The sequence below is a fragment of the Euprymna scolopes genome, chromosome 13 (genome assembly GCF_053919585.1).
Source record: "Euprymna scolopes isolate OS-2025 chromosome 13, ASM5391958v1, whole genome shotgun sequence".
Taxonomy (NCBI): domain Eukaryota; kingdom Metazoa; phylum Mollusca; class Cephalopoda; order Sepiida; family Sepiolidae; genus Euprymna; species Euprymna scolopes.
In genome coordinates this window covers 102,911,711-102,936,496 of record NC_136494.1, presented here as the reverse complement: position 1 = coordinate 102,936,496, position 24,786 = coordinate 102,911,711, and the positions used below count along the sequence as shown (strand labels likewise).

At 32.4% G+C, this 24,786-nt stretch overlaps 1 protein-coding gene across 1 annotated transcript; it reads left to right on the top strand.

Moving 5' to 3' along the window:
- Positions 1 to 1,715: 1,715 nt before the first annotated feature.
- LOC145292120 (uncharacterized) lies at positions 1,716 to 13,968 on the top strand. Its single transcript, XM_080138225.1, has one exon. It carries the CDS (start codon positions 2,171 to 2,173, stop codon positions 3,875 to 3,877), a length of 1,707 nt encoding a protein of 568 aa, XP_079994351.1. The 5' UTR covers positions 1,716 to 2,170; the 3' UTR covers positions 3,878 to 13,968.
- Positions 13,969 to 24,786: the final 10,818 nt, after the last annotated feature.

Sequence of the window (24,786 nt, the reverse complement as noted above, 5' to 3'; positions counted from 1 at the left end):
TGTTTATTTAATTTCAAACAAAAGTAGTATAAAATCTGTTGAGTTAGAACGAGAAAAAAATGACGGGTTTGTTATAGCTTTTTTTGGATGCTCGATAATCGCTCAAAAATCGAAAATTAAACCCATTCAACAAATGCCATCAATCGTGTGAAACTAAGATTTTATTTAATTTTTGATTTGTAAGCAATTGTCGCAGGTCAAAAAAGTTATAACAAAACCACGAATTCTGTTTAGAACGAATCATTTATTTAAAAGAGGAAGAGAAGCAGGAGAAGGATTGGGTTCGTTTATTTTCATTTTGTTTTGTTTTTTTACTCTATAATAAATTATAACTTATAAACATTAATAACTTTAAGACAGTTTTTAATATACGCTACAACTATTTCCAGTTTTATACATTTTATTGCCTTTTTAGCACAAAATGGACGATTAATCGTCCATTTTGTGCTAAAAAAAAGTTTAAAAAATGCATAAACCTAAAGTACTAAACAGATACATTTAGAAACAAAATTTATAAATTAAAAACAAAAATATGTTCTCATGATTTTCTTTATTGACTTATCAAACAATAGTTCTCTGCCACTTTCAACAAACAATAAAAGTAATCCTTGACAATATAACCATTCATCTGTTACATAAAAGAAGTTCGTGATTATGTGTTAAGCTAAAAGTCAGAAACTACGCACGATACACTTACAAATCTTACATAAGTAAATTCGGTGCGATCTCGACCTGGTTATGGCAAAAATAAGGTACGTACTTGAGCAGAATACGGATCGTGCTGACTGAAATAATAACATTATTTAGAAACCCATACTAAAAATGGGGAGGAGAGGGCGTTTTGTAACTATTCTGTACTTTCACCTAACAATTTAATTAACAAAAGATACCGTAAAGATTGAATTTAACCTGAAAAAGCCTATTTTATTAATAGCATGGATCGTTCTGCAAGTACAAAAAAAAAAAAAAAAACTCTGGGATCACCAGAAATCAAATTATTAGTGTAGGGCCGTAGGGGTTGGTGGGGGTAATTGTTTTTTTTTTTTTTTATCTACTAGTAGTTGTTTTATAAACAACACTTAAACTAAGTCAAATAGGCAGTAAGTTTTCCGTTTCTTTCTTACATTAGACGGCTTGCGAGGAAGACAGAGGGGGGGGGGTAATCGGAGGAGAAGTAGGGAGTGAGGGGTATGGGATAGAGAGAATTTAAAAGAAAAATCTTACAGTGTATGTGTGTGTGCGTGCGTGTGTTTATGCAGAATACGAACCGTGCTGAAATAATAATGGTGTGAGTTTTTTTATTACTATTCCGTACTTTCACCTAACAATTTAATAAACAAACGACGCCGAAAAAATTGAATTTAACTTAAAAATCCTATCTAAAAAAAAAAAAGAAAAACGATAACACAGTCCGTATTCTGCATAATTTTTTTTTTTTTTTTTAATTTGTTATCTATGAACCCGGATAACGCCTAATGATCTTGTACTAGTACAACATAAAAGAAAATAAAGTCTGGATGACAAATATTATATCGCTTAAAGGCCTCTGTATTTTAATGAAAGCGGAACGTCATCGTTTACTACTTTGTCCGTTGCTTTGGTTTCCTGCGTAAAAATAGCAGCAGCAGTAGCAATGGAAACAAAGCTTCTAATACGAATAATAATAATAAAGTATACAAAGAAATAGTAATAAAATTGGTGGTAGTAGTAATATATCTTCTCGTGGTTGGCTTTACTACTAGATGCTAAGACGAAGAAGGCAGGCAGGCAGGGGCGGGTCTCTGGTGTCGACATTCCATACGTGCGCCATATTTGGCCGTGTCGCCCATATATGGGAACCCCGTATTTCCAAACTTGATACGGGTAACGCGGTCTGCCTTTCATAATTCCTACGCGCATTCGACTACGATACTCATTCGTTTTCAGCAATTGAAAACAACCGGATAAAATCGAAAAGAAAAACCCCAAATTGTCAAACTATCGTTAAAATACGACATTTATTCGGATTTCGATTTATGAAATTATTATAAACACGTGTTTGTATACGGACTATTTTTCTTAACATGCCGCGTATGGAGAACTCTTGTTGGTAGTGCTTTAACCTAGTCTTCCCGTTATGGCGAACACCGAGTTTTCAATTTGGTAAATTCTTCCTTTACGGTTTTTGACAATGCAGACGTCGAACCAGTGTGAGACGATAACAGTGTCGCAGTACGTCCATTCAGATGGTATCAACAATGGCGGTGGTGGGATGCTGGTGGATCAGGGATCGTTGAAGAGTTCATCATCCTCATCAAGTAGTAACAACACACAGACAACGAACCTTTCGACGGGTGTCGGCCGTGATGCCGCCATCCTCAGTAATCTGGCGCCGGCTAGCAGGATGAAAATGCAAACGGCCCCGTCGATGGTTGTCGCGACACATTCCAACAACGAAATGGCCGAGGATAATTCAGACTCCGAATCGGAAGGTGAGTACATTGGCGAAGAGATGATGATATCTAATCAGGTCCATCATCATCAGCAGCAACAAACGGGTGCGGTCGGCGGTCACCCTCAACAACAGGCAAAAAGGCTCCCTGAGGGTCTGAAGCCGGGAAAAAAGACGAAGGGTCGCGTGAAAATAAAAATGGAATTTATCGAAAACAAACTTCGTCGGTACACGACGTTTAGTAAACGAAAGACTGGGATAATGAAGAAAGCCTATGAACTGTCCACCCTGACGGGTACGCAAGTAATGCTGTTGGTGGCCAGCGAAACTGGACATGTCTATACTTTTGCCACGCGTAAACTTCAACCCATGATCACGAGTGAAAGTGGAAAAGCCCTTATTCAAACCTGTCTAAATTCTCCGGACTCTTCGGCCGATGGACCTGCCCATCAACAACGGATGAACCCGACGGGCTTCGAGGAAACCGAACTGACTTACTCCGTGGAAGATGAAAGCAAACAGGATATCAAACCTATTTTGTCTCAAATACCTGGCGAACAAATAGTTAATAACAACAACAATAATAATACTAATAATAACAATAATAATAATCGGCCTCCAACAGGTCAGACTGTTTCTATTAACAATCCCCCATCGTCTTCCTCATCGACCGTCTATGTCAGTTCGACCGGGTTCACTCCGGCCCAAATGGCGTCCCTCGTCTCCTCAGCCGTCTCGTCATCTACCACGATGACCACTCCATCATCTAAACAAAACGTTGTCGCTTCGAACCCATCTCCGAATAATGTTAACCCCAACAACAACAACATCGCCATGCAAGTCCCTTCTAATCTAACTGCGATCCTCCAGCCGGGTACGCAGTTCACGATTCCAATTCAGCAAGGGGCTCAACAACTGAGCCAAGCAACACCCCAGACCATGTACCGTCTACCGAATTCTCAAGTGGTTTCCATCCCCAATTTGGCCCCTGCCAATAGCAACGGCTCTATGGGGAGCCCTACAACTCTAAGTGGGGACACAATTCAAGTGGTCAGCCCTTCCACGTCCTCTTCTTCCGCCTCTTCCACTCCGACCCCTGCCAACAATAATCAAAACTCTGTTAGTTTCATGTCCGTGCCCAATAGCCAGGGGGGTTCTGGGGGCGTTACCCACGGGATTGTGATGTATCAAACACCCCAAGGTGTTGTCTATGCCACCCCGACTACGGCCACTCTATCGGATGGCTCTATATTCAATTTTCAACAACCGGCTATCTCGGTCGGTAATTCGGCTGAACAAGCGGCCAATGGGACTCAACAAATTATCACAATCCCCATGCCTTTAACTGGATCGCAACTTTTGCAATTCACAACGAACTCAAACACCGACCAGGCTAACATTACAGAATTAACTCAACCCACTATGCCCAAAAAGGCCCGGAAATGACCACAATATTAAAACCCGAAAACATATACCCTGTTATTTTTTAATTTTTTGTGTGTCATTTTCTAACACCATCCTATTTTGTTTAAAGGACATACCCAACTAATATTGTAATGATTATTGGGTTACCCACCTTCAATCATTAACCAATCAACCCTTAACCCCATCACAAAAAAAAAAAAAAATCATAATGCTCAATTCTGAATGAAAACAAAACCAAACCCCAATCGGCCCTCACTTCACAAATTCCTTTTCTTTGGTTTGAAAGAAACCATGGTTCCTTTTTCCTCTCTTCCAAATGTTTATTTATTGACCCTTGTTATTGTGTGCCTTTTTACCACAGAATTATTTATTTTTAAAAAATTGTTTTAAAAAAATCTTATTTAAAAGAAAACAATGCTTGTACAGATCAACCCCCATGGCTGCAAATATTGGCTCGGTAAAATCCGGTAACGAGTTGCAACAGTCAAGAGGCGTCCACAAAAAATTAAATGCTAAAAGCAAAAGAAAAAAAAATTTCATTTTTTTGTTTGTTTTTGTTACTAAATTGCAATGTATTATTTTCTGGTAAATTGTTGCTTTTTATTTTTGTAAATTGTTTTCTAGTGTTGTTTATTTTTTAGTTATACAGACAATGTTTTTAAATTAAAATCAAATGCAAGTATACGATTATAATTTGTATGCGGGGTTTTTTGTTTTTCTTTATTTCAGAAACCCGGGTTTCATTTTGTTTGTCGCCTTCTTGTAAGTCGTTACCGGATTTTACTGAGCCAGTATTAGATCTGTATATGAAGAAAAAAAAATAAGAATCAACCTCAAAGAAATTCCATTAATCTAACAAATTTTTAGGTTATTTTTTTTTTTAATGTAACTATTTAGATGTTTTTTTTTTTTGTTTTTTCTGTTAAAAATTAATGTTCACATTTTATTATTTTTATTGTGAAGAAAGGGAAATAAATCTTTTGGACTTTTAAAATATTAATCTGAAAAAAAAAAATGAAATTATTTGCATTTATTTACAAATTTTAATTATTTATTTCAAACTAGTTTTATTTAATTAATCCGGTTTAGTAACTCAAAATATAGTCCTGTTTATTTATATGTATATTTGAAATATTTACAAAGTTTTTTTTTTTTTTAATCACACACACACACACACACACACACATAATTATTGAAAATATTGACAATCGAGAAGGGAAAATATTGTATTTACATATTTTTTACTTTTATTTATTTTTTCTTAGATTCTTTCTATGTAGGAGTTTTAAGACTTGTTGATCAGGTTTTTCCTTTTTATCTGGCTGTATTTATTTTAGTTTTATTTGTTTAATCGGAAGAGAAGACCTGTTCTGACTATCCAAATAGTAAATAAAACCGGTAAAATGTGCCCCCACAAAACAATATAGGAATTAGATTGGTTTTGTATGCGATTATAAGTCAACACCCTTGAAAACTTGGATTTCTTTTTTATAAATAAAATATTTTGGACTTTAAAGGGGAACTCATTATGCAAATTTAACGTAAAATGATTATCCAGTTGTTTACCAAATGAAACAGAACGAGTAACCATTTTTTTGTATTTTCAAAATGCCCCCCCCCCTTTAACATCGTCATCTTGATTAGTATCTTTTAAAAAGCCATAGTTCTAAAAGATGAAATTGGCCAACTATTGAAAATACATAAAAATGGTCACTCGTTCTGTTCTAAAGTTATATTCCAGAATTCAACCTAATGTTTTAAAAGTACCGAAGATTGAGCGAAAATCTCTTATTCCAGAAATTACGTAAATTGATCAAGTTATTTTTTAATTAAAGAATCAAATTATATGAGGAAGTGAGATGATGTGTTTTGATCTGCCATGTTTAGTAAAGGGCGAGAACTCTATTCAAATTACCAAGATTTTAAAATCAACCTTGTAATGTCAACAGAGTACTATGCATCATTGGCTAAAAAAAAAAATATGGTACTTGTGCACTTTTGCCACCGTGCTGAAATAACATTATTTTGAAAGCCCTTCTTAACATTGGGAAGGGAGGATGTTTTGTAACTATTCTGTGCTTCCACCTGCTTGAATTTAACCGGAGGGGGGGGGACTATTTAAAAATAGCGCGGTGGCAAAAGTGCACAAGCTCCAAAAATATTTTCTATATAAAAAAAATACTTGATTAATTAAAATCATTTTCTAATGACTGGTACAAACAATATAAAGATTTTTCTGTATTTAAACTTAATGAAACCCCCTTCAAAATCTTTTTTGCCAGGTATTTCTAAGGTGTTGCTGCGTAATCGCACAAAAAAAAAGAATTGCAGTTGCTTGTTTGGGGTAAAAGGGTAACATTTTATTAATAATCCTTCCACATTAAACGGTTTACAATTTTCAAACATTTTAGCCAATAAACTTCAATATTCTACTTTGGCGTGTAAACTTAAATTTTAACCAAGAAATCCCTTATATTTCGACAATTTAGTTCTCTAACGAAAATACAGGAAACTTTCATGTTAATACCCGTAACGGAACAAAAATGTCATATTCCAAAAACCACGTAAGTTGATAAAGTAGGTTTCTTCTTCTTCTTTTTTTTTAAACTAGGAAATCAAAATTTATGCATATATAAGTCCACAATAATTCAAACTTGCGAGATCAGCTTTAATGCTATCAATTTCATATTTAATTGCTTTAAATCGTTTAAAAATGAATTTTGTTGTCTATGCAGAGAAATTATCGTGCCATTTTTTTGATATAGTATTTTCAAGTTTTACGATAACTTTTTTATTATTAAATTGTTAAGTAAAAGTACAAAATAGAAAATACCCTCCTCATGTTAAGAATATTTTAACACCGTACTGACTGCATAAATATTCAACACGATTTCTGCATAAATACCCGATTTTCTCTATAGAAAAATGCTATTGTATCAAATGAACGTGATTTTGGGAATATGACATTTCCGTTCCGTCACGGGTACGGACATCATAAAGATTTTTCTTTAGTTATATATATATATATATATATATATATATATATATATATATATATATAGGTTGGATTCTAAATAAACAACGATTTGGAGATTTAAATTTAATTATTACGGTATTTTCGCCATTAAATTAATATTGAACCAAATAAAACTATAACTAATAATTTTGCTAGGGTAATGTTTTAATCTTGATAAACTTATTGTATGTAAAAATATACTTTTTACGATTTGCTAAGAATTTTCAAGACATTTCAAATAACTTTCTATTCAATAGTTTAAATGCCTTTAAGTTTTTAAAGAGTAATGTAGTAATTCATTCTTTTTTTTTTCAACTATTAACAATTTTGTTTATGAAAAAAAGGAAATGCATTCTGGTGAATTAAATTTCCTTGTACTTCGTTTTTGTTTTTTTAATAGATATGGGTAATTTAGCGGTATGGTAACAGCCGAGGAAAAAATATATATATTGTTTTTCAGAGGTTAATACAAGAGTGCCCAATACCGAAGTAGAGCAAGGTATACTCTTTGTTTTAACATGAGCAGTAATATATTGCTACACCATGAGCATGTTTCGGTCAGCTAGCTACTAATAACTAGAGACCTCTTCCCTCAGTAGCAATACTGCTTATATAAAAACAGTGTGTGTGTGTGTGTATATATATATATATATATATATATATATATATATATATCACACAGATAACTAGAGATGGTTTGAAATTATAATTTTCTCTTACCTTCTCCATATATTTTTAATTTTTATCCCAAGATTTTTTTTTTTATTATTATTAAAATAGCCCCCCTCTAAAAAAAACTCTAAAAATATCTTAATTGCTTTGTTTTTTACTAAACGTCAAAATGAGGTGATTTTTTTTTTTAATTCAGAAAAACGGCTATTTTAAAGTTAAAAGAAAAAAAAAAAAATGATTATTTTATCTTTGTGCTTATATAGGTCAGCCTCCATGGCTGCCGATATTCTGGCTCGGTAAAATCCGGTAAGAACAACCGAAAGAAAGGCGACAACACAAAATGAGACCCGGGTTCCTGAAACGAAATGACTTGATTTATTGGCATTTATTTTTACTGGTATATTTATATTATTGCATTTTTTGTTTGTTTTTATTTTGTGATGAGGGGGGGGGGGTGCTTGTTAAAATAAAATCGACAGATCGATTTTTTAAATATGTGGTTTTAAGTCCAAACAACAGTACTTATGTCGAAAATAGTAATATATCCAAAAATTACGAAAATTCATCGAATAGAAACTACTACTGTGCTTTTATTTAAAAAAAAAAAAAAGTCTATCAATATCGGATAAAAACAAAACTTCGCCATTAAAGTAGCAAAAAGGAAGTCACTCCCTGTATTCGCAATCTTCAAAGTGTTCACATCTAGGGAAAATGCCATTTCTCCGAATTTTTCATAAAAATTACTCTTAACTATAAATAATTTTCTACTTGATGCATTTTTGTAATTTTTTCGACATGACAAGTAAGTACTGTTGGTTTTTGCTTAAAACATTTTTAAAAATCGATCTGTCGACTATCTTAACATGCACCGTTTTTTAAAATAAATTGTTGCTTTTTATTTTGTTTTATTCTATTGGATTTTTTTTTTTTGTCATGCGAACAGTTTTATTTTTGTAAAGTGTTGCATTTTATTTTTTATAATTTCGCAAAAAAAAATTAAAAAAATAGATGTAACATGTAAATAAATCAGTAAAAAAAAAGTGAATTTTCGTTTACCGTTTCAGGAACCCATGTTGCATTTTTGTGTGGTCGACTTTCAACTGTTGTAACTTGTTACTCAGAAAATATCAGCAGCCATTGGGGCTAATCTGTACAAGCAACTATTATTGAAGAAGGAATTCTTTTTATTTACATATTTTTCCTTTCAACTTCAGTAAGGGAGGCACTGTCACTTCTGTTTTGGAGTTCTGGAGTATTTATTTACCCTTTAACCCCCTTCCCCAATCCCTGCAAAGACTTGATGTGACATGGGGTCGGTTTAATGTGAGGTAATCCCTGAGTGCCCCAAAACATGGCACTCTGGATAGTTGCAGAATTTGCCGTGATCCGATGGCATTCCCCAGTGGAGGTGCGTTAGACGACTGGCAGTGGATTAAATTTTTTCTCCAGATAGAGGAAGTAATGCCTGGGAGAATAATTTCTTGAAACTGAACAAAGCCATACTCCTCTATTGTAGGCTTGAGGAACTGTAATAAAGCTTGCCGATCTAAGAATGCGCTCTTGTATCCCGGATGCATTTAATAATAATGATAATTAACAGTTTTATGGCAACAGATGATGTGACTCATCGGTCAGAGTATAACTTGCAATCAAACAAATCTGAACAAAAATCCCCCCCCCCCCAAATGGACCGACCCTAACATCCTGACCAACTGTACTAATATAAATAACCCTTATGTTTTCTCAATTGACTAAAAAAAAAAAAAAAAATTTTTTTAATTTAAAAAAAAAAAAAAAAAAAAAAAAAAAAAAAAAGCACATGAACTACTTGAGAAATTACACGGAGTTTATTAAAAAAAAACGGAAATAAACCCATTCTCCTTTTCTGAAGGAGAAGATAATGCCTGGGATGATGGGCTAAGGACCAACAAAACCATCCCAAACCAACCAATCTTATTATGACAATAATTCTGATCTCATTTATATTTTAAAAAAAAAAAAAAAAGAAATTAATGAAATTTGCCTAAAAATTTATATTTATTTTTTTTCATTTATGAAATTAAGTTTTAATTTTGCAATGAGTGTCGATGCAAAACAAAACTTGCTTGATATTTCCTAATTATTTTGCATCAAATGCATTTCGGCATTTTCTTCTAAACAACATATTTATTATTTTTACTTAAATCATATTTTAGTTTAAAAAAATAAAACATTAAAAAGTTAGATTGCACATATGAAACTTTAAAATAAAGATTCGACCAGAAAAATATAATCGCCATCTTTATGATCAAGTAAAGAATGAGAAGAATAACTCAAGTTCATAATTCTATCCTTTAATTAGAAAATTATGAATTTGAGTTATCTTTCTTCCTTAGTTAACCTATTTCTAGACTAGTTTATAAAGATGCTAACTATATATTTTAGTTGAGTATATGTTTTGATGTTTCTCATTTACAATGAAACTTGCTATTGTGTTTTTTTTTTCTTTTTTTTATAAAATCTGGTTTAAGTAAAAGAAATTGTTTGAAACATGTCGAAACCCATTTCAGTCTGTTAGATGGAAATAAGGATTTATATAAAAAAACAAACTTTTATTGGATATGAAGAATAATATTAAGTTGAGAAGGGAAATCTCTTGTGATGAAAATCAAAACTTTTACACTCGAAATGTTTTAATGTTGTTTTTTTTTTTAAATTTTCATTGCTTCAAATGCTTTAACATTTACTTGATATGCGCGCTTGATTATTAACTCTTCAATTTGGTTCCCCCCTCTCTCTCTCTTCTAGTGAATATGTATGCCCCCCTCCTCCATCTAAAATAGTAATACATTTAACAAATCGATATTTGATTTTAACTAGCCTTTTTTATTTTCTGTGTTATTAGAATATAATTTGCACTACATCTATTTCTTTCTGATAATACTTAGGCTAACAAGGAATATTGATAGTGGTGATATTTTCCCTTTAACAGCTTAAACTTTTAAAGTTTTCTATTTATCTATTTCAACTATCAGGTAAACAATTACATGTGTTTGCATTATAATTATTAAACTATTTAACATTTACTTAATGTGCGCAGTTGATTATTAATCCTTACAAATTGTTAGGACGTAAGTGTCTGCCTTGTATTCTTGGATGATGCATTATTTTTATGATGTATTGACATTCTGGTGACTATATCAAAAATGTGATCCTCAAATTATTTTAAAGAAATAATTGAAAGAAACGAGCCATCCATTTCAACTCAAAATTACAAAAAGACATTTGTAAACAGGAATTTGTTAATCATACCAACTTGTTATACAACTTTAATTTTATGTTAATGTCTTTTGTTTTTAATAAAATGGCACTTGTACAGTTTAATCAAGACGTTAAAAAATGAAAATATCGAGAGAAAAAAAAGTTTATATTGTAGGTATCTGTTTTGAACTGAAGATATCCGGAAAAAAATTTCACTTAATTTGATCGAGTAGTTTTTTTTTTTTTTTTTTAACAGTGGAAAAACATGTTTTTATGACCGCATGTTGAAGGCAGACATCTTGGATTTTTTCTTAATTTTTGTTTCGAAGTTTAGGAACGTCACGGGAGATAACTCCATGTAAAGCGCTGACACTCTCTCCCCATACTAACTTTTCTTCCTAAAAATCAAACCTTTTGCTCGGTATTATAACTTTTTTTTTTTTTTTTGTAAATCAAAAACTACTTGATGAAATTAAGTGAAAAAAATTTTTCGGAGAACTTCATTCCATAACAATACTTTTTTGATATTTTCATTTTTTTAATGTCTTCATTAAACTGTACAAGTACCAATAAAATAATTGGATGTAGATAGTTTCCAGAACTTTCAATTTTTTAATACATGAGGATTTGCTAAAAAAAAAGCCAGAAATAACTATATCTTTGACAGTTTAAATACTATCAGGTTACAAAGTAATTCCTTTTTTTTTTCTCCATTGGTTTAAAATAAGTTTTATTTACAAAAGCTATTTAATTCTACACTTTAATTCCAGCCTGTAAACCAGAAAAGGCAGTGTAGTCTTTTAGAAATCTTTTTACAATCTTGTTTTTATAAAGCAAAAGGAATTTTTTAAAAATTGATAATTTTACCATTTTCAGCTTTTTGATTTGAAGTATTTCATTAAATTTTTCTGTCTTATTTTTAGCCAATGACTTTTTTTTTTCTTTTTGTCACACTTATTGCTGTTTTGAACTCCCACCTCATTCTTTTTTAAAGGCAAGAATTGTTTTTGTACTCATTGTTAAAACTTTCTTTCCAACTCAAAAATTTCTACTAGAGGAAATTTTTGGGAAACTTTAAATTTTTTTAATGAAGCAGCATAATCTTCTGCTAAAAAAAAAAAAACTTTCATTGTGTGAAAAGAAAACCTTTTTTTTTCTCTCACCTAAAAGGAAGTCTTCTCAAAAAGACAAATGGTCCGAATGTTGGAGCTTTGAAAATAGCTAACAAAACATGAATCTCAGATATTGATTGGTTGCCAAATGACGGGTCAAGCGAAAACGAGGAGGAATCATGATGAAAAGCAAATATCTACCATTTTTTTTCTTTGTGTGTTTTTTGTTGCAAGTTTGAATGTTGATCTAACACATCATTTTAGCACGACAATGATTTTCAACTCTTTGAATCAAAATTGAAACTTTCTTTCATTGAATGGAAATTGTTAAATTATTTAAAGAAAATTCTCTGGTTCTCTTCCATTAATCTTATTTATTGATATCTGCTGAAGAAGAGGACCAGCTATTTTTTTATCAACAACCTCTCCCCCCCCCCCTCCCTCATATATATATATAATTATATACATATATAATTTCAGTGGCTACATCTGAAAGCTGAGATAATGGTAAGAGACTAACCTTAAATAATTTTAAGAATCAGGGGCATTTTGGTCTTTTCAGAACTTCAAAGGACAGAATGAGAAAATATGATTGCATAAGCAAAAAAATGTTCTTATACAAAACGAATTACATACTCTTTTCAGAGAGTTTTGCTACTTCTGCCCAGGAGTCAGTTGTGTCAACACATGTGGATTTTAACAGGTTATACTCAAATATTAAATGCATTTTCAGGACCCCCCCCCCCTTTTTTTTTTGCCATCCTTCCACATACGTGTTACAAATGGTCACCCAGTATCGCCTAACTTTGATCTAACAAGAACCAGTATATCAACATGATTATGCTGTATGTTCTTATACGCAGTTTGTTCTGTTGCAGCCTTGCAGACCGATAATAATTGAAAACAAACACACATGTATAATTAAAGACATGTACTAAGAAAAATATTTTACAGAAGTACACATCATGATTATGGGGACCATAATAGCTATAATTCACTATTCAGTGGAGCTGAAGATATAGCTATTTTATAGTCTCGGGGTAAGTTCATTTATTCCTGAAATAGGTAGATCAGCTTATCCCATAACATGTTCCTTTGTACAGATTATGTTTGTATGGCACCAAAAACCTTTGCTATTTTGAAGACTTTGCAGACATTGGGCACTTCAGTTTTACACGATGAAGATCTCATTCTGATGCTTAAAATTTAGAAAAGAACAAAATGCATCTGATTCTTAAGGTTTGTTTTTTTTGTTTTGTTTTTTTTTTTTCATTTTTTTTTTTTTTTCATTATTTTGTCTCTATTTACCTTATATATAAAACAGTGAGCCAGAAGTAACTGGGCAGTCAAAATATTTGTACTTTGAATAATAAATATTGATATTTAAGTAATACATTATTAAATGTACAGACAGTCTGGTCTTAGAAAGATCTTGTCACAAATCTGTTAATTTGGAATCCTGAAAAAAAAAAAATGTCTCTTTTTACTGCTTGATCAAATTTTCATTGAAATTTGTGGCATGTCTCATTCTTTGAAAATGTTTTTTATAAAAATAAAGACATTTTCTTTGTTTATTTTGTCCGAGATTATTTGTCTCTGTTATTCTTAATAGATGATTTTCAATCCGAAATAGCTACACCTACACAACTATAAATTCCTAACAGGTAGGCGAATTAAATTGACTCCAGTAAGATATTTTCACATGAACTGCTTTTATTAACAAAGATCTGATATCAGTCCAAGCAATCAAGGAAGAGTTTCATTAACTTACAATGAGAAGATATTGACTGCCCTGTTACTTCTGAGTCGCATTGTATGTCCACACATGTATAAAACAAATTGGATCCTGAAGTGGAGAACAGTTTCTGTTACCTTAAAGTGCCGATATTTTTTTTTTCTATCCCACATACCTCTATTTGGAGGATTGCAACATTTAGCGCATTGGTGCACTTCAGTCATGACAGGCATCATCAAGGAATGTTACAAACACAATGCACTTGTTATATTAAAGACAAAATCATAAGTTATACAAAAAAAAAAATGATTTTTAATAAATTAATTTAAAAACTTTGTTTTTGTTGTTTGTCAAATTTTTAGCAAAACATGTTCTTTTAATACCTTGGATTTTTGATTTTGATAGCTGAGTTGGATTTGCTTTGAAACTGAGATATCTATAAAATAATAAATCATAACCTTGTTCCTATCACTTGTTACTCTCTATTTGAAATCCCAGACTTACCCAAATATAAAGATTGATTTCAGTAATTTAAGATTGATGTCACAATTATTTAATTTATTTTTCTTGAGTGTTATTTTCAAATGTAATATTTCACAGAATTCATATTTATGTTTTAAGAATATCTTTTTTGATCGTTGTCATACAGCAAAAAAATGAAAAATAAAGTGTTCGACTGAGCTTCAATCTATGGTCCCCCCTTGCCAAACTTTCACAAGAAACACTCGACTAGCTGAAAACACTATCAATAATTCTCCCCACTCTTTATCTGTGCCAAAACCTAAACATAGATTCCACGATCAAAGCTTCTTTCTTAGAACTGCACGCCTGTGGAATTGTCTTCCGTTTTCCTGCTTTCCAGCTGTCTATAATATGGTTGTCTTCAAGTCCAACGTGAACAAGTTTCTGATGAGCCGTTCCACTGAAGTTAACAAATTTACCGAACTTCCATTACTATTGATTACTATATTGTTCTTTTGACTACTGTACACTCTTTAACCCTTATCCTTGAGTGGCCTATCGGCCTTGATAAGTGGTGCCGCCTATGTAAAAAAAAAAAAAAAGCAATATTTAATCTCTAATCTTTAAAATTAAGCTATGTCCACAGCAAATAAATATAAGTTCAACATAAAAGACTACTCAAATTCTTTTTTTATTTTTCTTAATGTTGTCTTATGTTGAGGAATGGTATTTGAAATTAGGAAACAGTTATATTTATTTAAAAAAAAAGTCCTCTGTAAATTTTGGACCGTTTCACAAAAGCCAATGTTAAATTATAATTATTTGCAAACAATCTTTTAAACTGTATACAAGTTTTATATATCACATATGCATCACTTAGTTTTGAGAGAAATAAAACAAAAAAAATTAATAACAAAACTAAGTTACATTTTTCTCCGGCCACTAATGCGAAATCCTTCCGTTTGTTTAAAAGGCTTGTTTTTTTTAAGAATAATTGCATTTGTTTACAAATATAGAGACCCCCCCTTTTTGTGGAGTTGTTATCCATGTAAGACAAATAAAACTTTTATAAGTGCTTTCACTAGTCCTAAAAAGAAAGGCCAAGTAATATCTAGCAATCCTAGGTTTGACAACCGCTTGTCTTATAATAGAGAGATTTACATGTTGCATATCTGAACTCCAATCTCTGGTCCCCCCCTCGCCAATCTTTCACGAAAAACACCCGTCTAGCTGAATCCACTGTGAAAAATTTCCCCCACTCTTTATCTGTGCCTAAATCAAAACGTGGACTCCATGAACAAAGCTTCTTTCTTAGAACTGTATGCCTGTAGAACTCTGTTCCGTCTGCCTGCTTCCCACCAGACTACAACTTGGATGTCTTCAAGTCCAACGTTAGCAAATTCCTAATGAACCGCCCCCTTAAGTAAACACTTCATCAAATCTCCACACTAACGTAATGTACTTGCAATAACCCTTATCCCTGAGTGGCTTCCGAAGTGGTGATCACTGTGTAAAAAAAAAAAAAGAAAAAACTACGAAATTCCTCTTGAAGGTTATTTGCTGACTAGCTTTTACAAGTCAATGATTTATCTCCACTTGGAATACGGGTCCGTAATGTTCACTGGAGTTTGCAAAGTGTTCTGATTCTTCTGAGCGTCTACAGCATCATACCATCAGATATATACTACATATTGTCTACCACAACCCTGTTCCCTTTGGAGTATATGATCTTGGATTAGATCTGTTATTTACTCGCCGAATGTAACAGTTGCCTACAGATTATTTCATGGTTCTTGCCCCACTGCAATGCTTAAATATCATTGTGTGCTGTGTCTGAACAGATCAAACCTGTAGCAATATACATTCACATTACACCCAGCGCATAATTACACCTGTGTTATCTCGGAGGTGTACCAGTAATCTCTTTTCACATTGTGTTCTGCAGTCTTGAATGTGCTACCTCAAAATTGTGTGAACAAATATGTATCGGTCATATTTTTGTAGTTTTGTATTATCTAACTAACTTAGGATATTCCTAAGTTTTATACATTACCATATTAGCTTAGTAACCTCTCTCTATTGCTGATGGTTTTATGACCATGGTCTTTTAACATAGTGTATATGAGCACATGGGAAAATAGCAGCAGCAGCGAAGGATGGTTGGCTTGCAAAGAGATTAGCAGCAGCAGCTAAAAAGCACTCATATGAAAATTAGGAAACTGGCACAACAAGAAAAGGATAAAAAGGATACCACGTGCTTTAGGGGGAAGCAAAGTGTGCGCCAAAGAAAATGGACGTGTAAAGTCGTGGACAAGAATGGGTCGGCATGTAGTTGGAGGATAGAGAAACTTAGTCAGGCTAGATGGACATGTGGCAGCGAGAAATGTTTTAAGTGATGAGACGGGAGAGTAACTGGTAATAAAAACTTGTTAAAAAAGGAAAAAAATGCCAACCAGAATTTTTATCTATTTCTTTCCTTTGTTTGTAACTGCAATGTTGCAGCTTAATATAGAGGAAAAAAGAGATTAAGAATAAAAAAATGCAGTGAGCTGTTTTCTGTATTTTATTTGTTTGTATTTCTCTCAAAAAGGCTAATACTTGTGTGTGTGAGTGTATATATATATATATGTCTAACTTGAAACAAATTTATAGCATTATTATAGCTTCAAGAATTCATCAACAATGATTGGTGTACAATCGTTTCTAAGATGATTAGGAATATTTTTATTTTCTTATTTTTACTTATAATGATTACTAGCTGAACACCCAGCGTTGCCCAGTCATACAACACTCTTAAATATGATAATTTAATTTATGCAGATTTGTATGTAGTTTTATAGAATCAATCCTCTATTGATTATTATATATTTCAAGTAATAATTTGCCTGGTGGACTAATTCGCAAAAATAATGTCGTTTATCAAATTATGCCTGTGTTTGTTTACAATATCATGTCAGCTGATATTTGGGCTCGATGATCTTAAAAATGGTCTTTCTTCTCTTATAGATTAAAAAAAAGAATTTTACTGGGGAATATTTTACATTACACCGGTTAAGCTTACACTAGTGTAACGTAAAATATTCCCCTGTAAAAATTCATATAAAGGAAGAAAGACTATTTTTAAGATCAGGTTTTTTTTTTTTTTTTGATTTTTGATACTTATCAGATGAATTTCTCTACGAAACATATCTAAGAACACTGCCAGAAATGTAAATTACCTTTGTGTGAAATTTTCAAAAGATAGGCTCAGCTGTTTCGGAACCTCTAAGGAAGGAACACACACAGTGACCTATATAATAATAGAGATAGTGATAATAACAATATTAATAATGATATTAGGACCATAATAATGATGCCAAGGCTATAATGGGATAGAAAATTATTATATATAAAAATATAACAACAAAAAAAAGTCACAAATGTGATAAAGCATAAGAGGAAGTCAACATAAAGATTTGTATAAAAAGCATTTTGATTGGATAATCACAATAAAACAAAAAAAAAAGCAAGAAAAGAATAAATTATAAAGGTACCTAAGAGTTTAGATAGTGGGGGCTTTTTTTTTTCAAAATGAACAGAAAAAATAGAATCAGGAAGATTTCCATTATTCCAGTTATCATAGGAGCAACAGGCTCATGAAAACGAATTTCAAAAACTACTTTCAAAATATACCCAGTGAATCAAGTGCAAGAGAGATGCAAACAATTGTGCTTAAAAAGGAAGAATCTTAAAAAATATCACAGAGTTGCTAAAGTAGTGGGTGAATGTCTGACATCCAGTAGGATGCCTCATTACCAGCAAAAAAACAAAAAGCTAAGAAACTTGAAAAAAAAAAACTAGATGTAATGTGAACAAGCATCTTTCTGTCCAGCTTTCTCTCCACAGATAGCCCCTAAAAATCTGATTCCTGTCACAGTAGCCCCTTAAACTTCAATTGCAATATGCCATGTTTTGGGTGAATGAAAGTTTAGTGAAAACTTAACAGGCATAAAAATGCCCGACAGATGCTTTCAGTTTGGAGTAGTCCAATGACTGCCAATGCAAAGGCAATCAGTGCCCACCAGTACCTGCAAGTAATCGTCCCAAACCAACACTAAATCCCAATGATTACACTGACAGCCAGTGACTTCCACTACCTGCCATTGGCAAGATAATGCACACCAGTGGAAGCCAGAGGATTTCATTTTGGCCACAGCCGGTAGTTTCCACTATTTTACAGGTCTGACAAACAGTTTAATTTGTTTTCAGGAGATTGGTGGCTTTCTCGAATCAGTTGTGGCTTTGTGTTGTACTTCCACCAGGCAATGCCGGTACACGGGTCCTACTAGTTTCATATATTTAGTTTTATGCTCTAAACACATTTTTTATCTATTTGTTTTGTTTTATGTTTTTAATGATCACTTGCTTCTTTAAAAAATATTTTCTTGATTTATTGCGACGTTCATGATATAATTTTTTAAAAATTATCTTTTTTAGCTTGAATCTTTGTCTTTCTTATTTCTCATATTGTTGTAAAGTATTCACTTTTCATAGTTCACAATGTTACATTGAAAAGTGCAGCAGTTCATCTTTACTGAAGCAAATAACAACCTCCTTCAAATGATTTGGACATTTTAAAAACTATTTATCTTCCACCTTGTAAAACAACATTGTCTATTCAACATCGATGCCTCCGTTCAGTCCTGAAAGACAAAGCATACCCACTGTATGGGCAGCTGCGCATGTAATTGTGAGGCAAGGGTTGCACAATCCTCAACCACACCTCTCCTGAATCAGCACTGCTTGAGTCCAGTGGCAAGGAGAAGTCCGGGACGACTGGAAACAATGCCAAGATAAGCGAAGAGCACATACAGCACCTGCAAGTCTCAAATGGTCACCCATCTGGTACTGGCCAGGCTCATCGTTGCTTAACTTTGGTGATTTGGCAAAAACCAGTATGTCAAACGTGACTACGCCGTATTCTATTTAACATGGTTTAACCAATAATAATTACCTACTATTTTCATGCCAAGAATTTTTTTTTCTATTATTTGAATAATCTTATTTAAAAAAACGATTGGATATGCATTTTTTTTTTTAAATATTTTTCCATTTTCAATATTGAAATCAAAAACTTCCCAAATTCATGAAAATTTGTAGGTTTCCATAATTACGTAAAGTTGAAGAATTCATTATATGATATATCAAATAAATGTAATTATTTGTTTCGTATTGTCTGTATTCTTCAGACTATTTTTTTTATCTTGAGTGTTATTTACACAACATTTCGCCTGATGCAACCTCCAGAATTCTTCAGGTGTATCTTGTCAAACTCAGAGATATTTCTGTCAAACTCTGGAATCTGCAAATGGAACTCTTAATTCATGAGGGTAGCATGTTATCATTTTGTCGACCATGACCAGATAGAAATTATAAGAAATTTTGAGTGTCACACAAAGTGAGGATTGAACCTTGAACCTCCAGGAGAGTGTAACTGAATTTTACAAAATACTTTATGCACTATGCCACGAGTCTTTGTGGACAATTTTACTATGAATTGTGGGAGCCTTAAAGCTATTTATGGATTAAATAAGGGGTGTTTATTCGAAATACCATACAGATTTCAGAGTTTGACAAGATACATCTGAAGAAGATAAGAAGTTACATTGACCGAAATGTTGTGATAATAACACTCAAGATGAGAGCAGTAGTACAAATAATCCAAATAATATGAATTATTAATCCTCATCTCAAAAATTCAGAAAGATGGAATTATTTGTAAATTAATGGTGGAATTTTGAAACCAAGCAGATAATTTTATATTCTTTAATAAACTATCTCTACAAAGCTATCCAACTGGATATGTTATTTTTACATAGTTTTATTTGAATTAATAACTTCGTCTTTTATTAATTCTACATTTCATCTGATTAGTTTTCCAACTTCTGTAAACAAATGTGCTGGACAATGTAGACTTGTATCATTTGTTTGTTTTTGATGTTTTCTTCTATTTTTATGAAAAGCATCAGTCTGCCAGGCTTAAGTTTAAAATAGATTTTCTTTATTTATCCATTTATTTACTGTGGACTATTATCCTCATCTAGTAGTTGTTTCACAATGTTTTGGTCAACGATTCCTCTGGCCTTCGTCAGGTGGTTAACCGCGACGGGATACTGTGTACTGTAACTGTATTCTCAGTAATTACTGCCTTCCATAGTTGTCGTCTCATCACATTTTGGCCAACTAAGCCTCTGGCCGAGTTTGGGTGGGATTGAAATCACTATCTTCAGACAATGCTCCCCTGGAACCGTAGAGATTCAACGTCTCTATCCACTCCGCCACGAGCTCCGAAGAGCGATCAAGGTTGAAGATTCGATGTTCCTATCCAGTCGCAGTTAATCACCTGATGACGGCCAGAGGAATAGTTGGTCGAAACATCATGAAACAACTACTAGAAGATGAAGATAATAGTCCACAATAAATAAATGGATAAATAATAGAAATTACTCATCTCAATAAGAATTTCAATTAATTAAATAAGATTTTATTTAGTCATGATTAAGTTTAATCTAGCATTTTCATTGTTTAATGCACTGTGAAATCTTTGAGAGCACCTTCCTTTCTCCCTCCCAAAAAATGCTGAGAAAAGTTGTTTTATTTTGTCAGTATTTATACTACATGAATTTTAAAAAAAAGAGTCAAAATTATCAGAAAAGATAATAAACACTAACATCTTTATTTTGTGAAAATGGATTTCAATTTCAATGGATCCTCATCTCTGAAACTTGAAAAACTGGATATTTACAGTTCAAGTGTTTAGAAGTATTTTTTTTTTTTTTTTTGGTTAAAAATTCAAACATTGTATCAATTTCTTTATTTTATTTTATCGCCTTCTTTTTTCTTTTCTTTTCTTGTAAAATGGTCATGAAATCAATTGAGGTCATCTGAGGGAAAAGAGGGAAATCGCTAGTTGCACATTTTAGCCAATGGGACACTACTCCCCCTTGGCCTTCTCCCCCTTCCTCGTAAGTGTTTTTACTTATTTCTTCAAGTTGTTTGTCCAAATTTATCTTTTTTTCTTTTTTTTCAAGTACAATTTCCCTTTCTCCAGCTGATAAAGATATCTACGTAGTTTGGTTCATTTGGGGAGCAGGACAAAAGTGGTAGGAGTATACTTTCGACTAGATAACCAATTTAAATACACTAACCATCTCCCATGCTATCAATCCTACTAATCATCTCTATATAATACCAGGATGTGGAATATGTATGTGCTGTCAATAAATTTATATAATAGAGGAGATTAGATCACCATGAGAACTAATCCAGGAGTTAAATTTTACAAGAAAACTATTCTTTCCATTCAAATTACCTTCAAGGTCATTTGGGATCACTAAAGCCTGCTTATCAAGTAGTAAGAACACAAAAAACCGCAATAATCTGACATTAATTTATTTAGGAATAGCATTTTATTTTATGTTTTAGTGTTGTATAATACTAAATGTGTTATGGTAACTAAATGTTTGGCGATATCTAATACTAGGGTAATAACGGATGAATTAGCTCAACATACAAATGCATACAATGTATCTAATACTGTTTTATATTGTATACTTATATTTAAAAAAAAAATACTATGTTTAATTGTTTCAGTATTTATTTTAAGAGTGTTCAGTAGATGAACAGAACTTCGTTGTAGCCTGACAAACTTCTTTTTGAAATCAAACAAATGGTTCTTTGTAGCTTGCTTGCCATAAGTATATTTTATGCTACTATATATATACAGTTGAACCCCGGAATACGATGGCCCTAGGATACGTTTTTTCAGGTTACGAAATGGAATACAATGTTTTTCCAGCCTCTGGTGACGGTATTTGCCCCGCCTTACAGTGTTATTTATAATGTAATTTGACTATATATACATGTGTATTATATACTGTATTTGTTACTAATTTTTAATGCCGTATGCCGGGATTCTACTGTGTGTATATATATATATATAGTCATCTACATACAGTACTGTTTCGCTGTTTTACAGCTCATCAGTGCGGCTAGACAAGCAACTACCTCAAGCCAGAATCAAAACCCAACCGCCCATATGACAATCGGAGCTTCTAACCATTGCACTATTCGGCTGCTGCTATGCGGGCAGTGAATTAACAATGTTTTGACATTGTCCAAATACCTAAGCTCAATTTGTTTACACAAAGAGCATCGCTTAATACGCCAATGGTAATTTGTATATCACTTCCCAATATGCTCAACCCAAGATAGGGAGCATTATAGTCATCCACATACAGTAATGTTTTGCTGTTTCACAACTCATCAGTGTGGCTAGACAAGCAACTACCTGTTTCCTATGTGCATGTGTATAAAACTGATGCACCAGGCATTCCCTTTATATTAAATAGGAATATTACTATTTACTTACCTACCCATGAGGTCAGATTTATACAAGATCGACTTTTAATGTGGGGAAAAGCAGCTTGCTAAAAAGGGGCATTCTGAATTAACACAATAATAATTATCTTAGGCTATAAGGATTTCTCCTTCATTGACTAAGGAGAGAACAAGTGAAGTGTAGTATCAGAACAGATACTACACTTTGCTTCTAGTCAAAAGTAAGTCAGATATGTGATTTTGGTAAAAAAAAAAAATATATTTTCTCGTTTTTCAAAAACTTTTTTTAAAAAAAGTTGATATCGTGTAATTTAAATTGAAAACTTGAGTTTCAACAAAACCGCTGTAGTTAATAAAAATACAAATAAAATCGTAATTTTCTTCTTTTTTTTTCACTTAAAAAAGAGAATTACAGGGTGCAGAGGTTATCTCTCTTGGGGTATATGTGAACAGATTTAACTCCCTTTGCATCCCCCTCAATTTGTTTTTATCAGCTATGTTCCAATTTCAGTGTTTCATGTATACAATTCAACTTACTATAACTTACTATTTTTTTATCAAACATTAATATATAATGGTCTTATGCAATAAGTTGTGTTGGAATAATGGATAGACCCAAACTAAAGCAAATTAAGACATATATAACAAGTGAAATGAGCTATGCAGAGTCACCTTTTTTATTAATACAATATATATATATAAGTGTGTGTGTGTGAGGACATTTCTCGACTTATATACTCAACAGATTTTTTATCTGCAGACTTAAAATTTGGTATATAGAATATTCAGACATTTGGAAAACTTTTTAATTGGTTTTTATCCAGAAAAACAGGCTGCTAAAGAGCCAAAATTGAAAAATTGGTACGTAGGGCAGTTGGGGGTGGGGTCGTCGGATTTTTATCTGTTTGCTAACTGTTCCAAGAATGTGCATGTATGAATGGTTCACATGTCAGGTTCATTATGTTAAAAATAAGTAGGTTTGGAAACCCTTTTTAAATATCGTGTTAAGCCAGCCTAATCGTTATCGTACTTGACTCATTGTTTTTAGGTTTTGGTTTCGATCTCAGCCCGAGTATTTTCTTTTTTTTAATTTTTACTTACAAGAAGTAAACCTATTTAGAAAAAACATAATACTCGCATGCACATGTCTCAATATCTGCATGAATTAAAATATAATATTTATGCATATTTTACGGCCAGGCAACGCCGGGCAGCCTACTAGTATATCTCACAAAAGTGAGAATGTGTGTATGTATATACTCAACAAATTTTTTATTTAGACTTGAAATTTGGTATATAGGGTATTCAGACATATGAAAAATTTTTGGATCAGTTTTCATCTGGAAAATAAGTGCTGCTAAAGGTATTATCAGATTTTTAGCTCTTTATCAACTGTTTCATGAATGCGCATGTGTGAATCGGTCACATGACATTATTTATGTTAAGAATAAGTAGGTTTGAAAGCACTTTTTAAAGATTATGGCAAGCTGGCCTAATGGTTATCATACTTGACTCACTAGCTTTAGGTTTTGGTTTCGATCTCAGCTCGAGTATTTTTTTTTTTCACTTACAAGAAGTGAACTGTTTAGAAAAAACATTATACTCACATGCACATGTCTCAATTTTTCTCTGTTTTTTTTTTTTAACTTTATTCTTTTTTTAAGAATTTAACGTTACATTTAATACCTATGGTATTTCTGTTTATAATAAATAAGAATTCTTCATTAATTAAAATATAATATTTATGCATATTTTATGACCTGGCAATGCTGGGTGGCCTGCTAGTATATATATATATATATATATATATATATATATATATATATATATATATATATATATGCATGTTTTATACACACACACACACACACACACATACTTTTATAACATTGTATTGTATTCTTACTTGCATCAGTGTGATTTGATGATATTTCGAGAACATTTTCCGTCATCAGATATATATTCAACTTTCAGTCCAAACGTTTGAACTGAAATGGTTTTATGCAATAAGTTGTATTAAAATAATGCTGAGTCACATTTATTTTTAGCATTCCAAGGAAGTTAATGTTAACCAAAAACAAATATCTTTCTATGTCAACATTAATGTCCTTAAAAAATTAAAAAAAAAAAAAAAAAAAGGCTTCATTTGCATGAAGATGTGGTGCACTTAAGCCGTGCCATCAATATAATTTGAGATTTGAAAATACCCTGTAGGTAGAGAAAAGACCAACATGTTGCCTTGAAAAGAGGAGGGGCGGGAAGAGTTGCTTTTTTTTTTTTTAGTTGGAATCCATCTAACATTTATTGGTTGGTT

Excerpts from the sequence above, each read along its gene's own strand:
- LOC145292120 (XM_080138225.1), top strand. The coding sequence starts at position 2,171 with ATGCAGACGTCGAACCAGTGTGAGACGATAACAGTGTCGCAGTACGTC.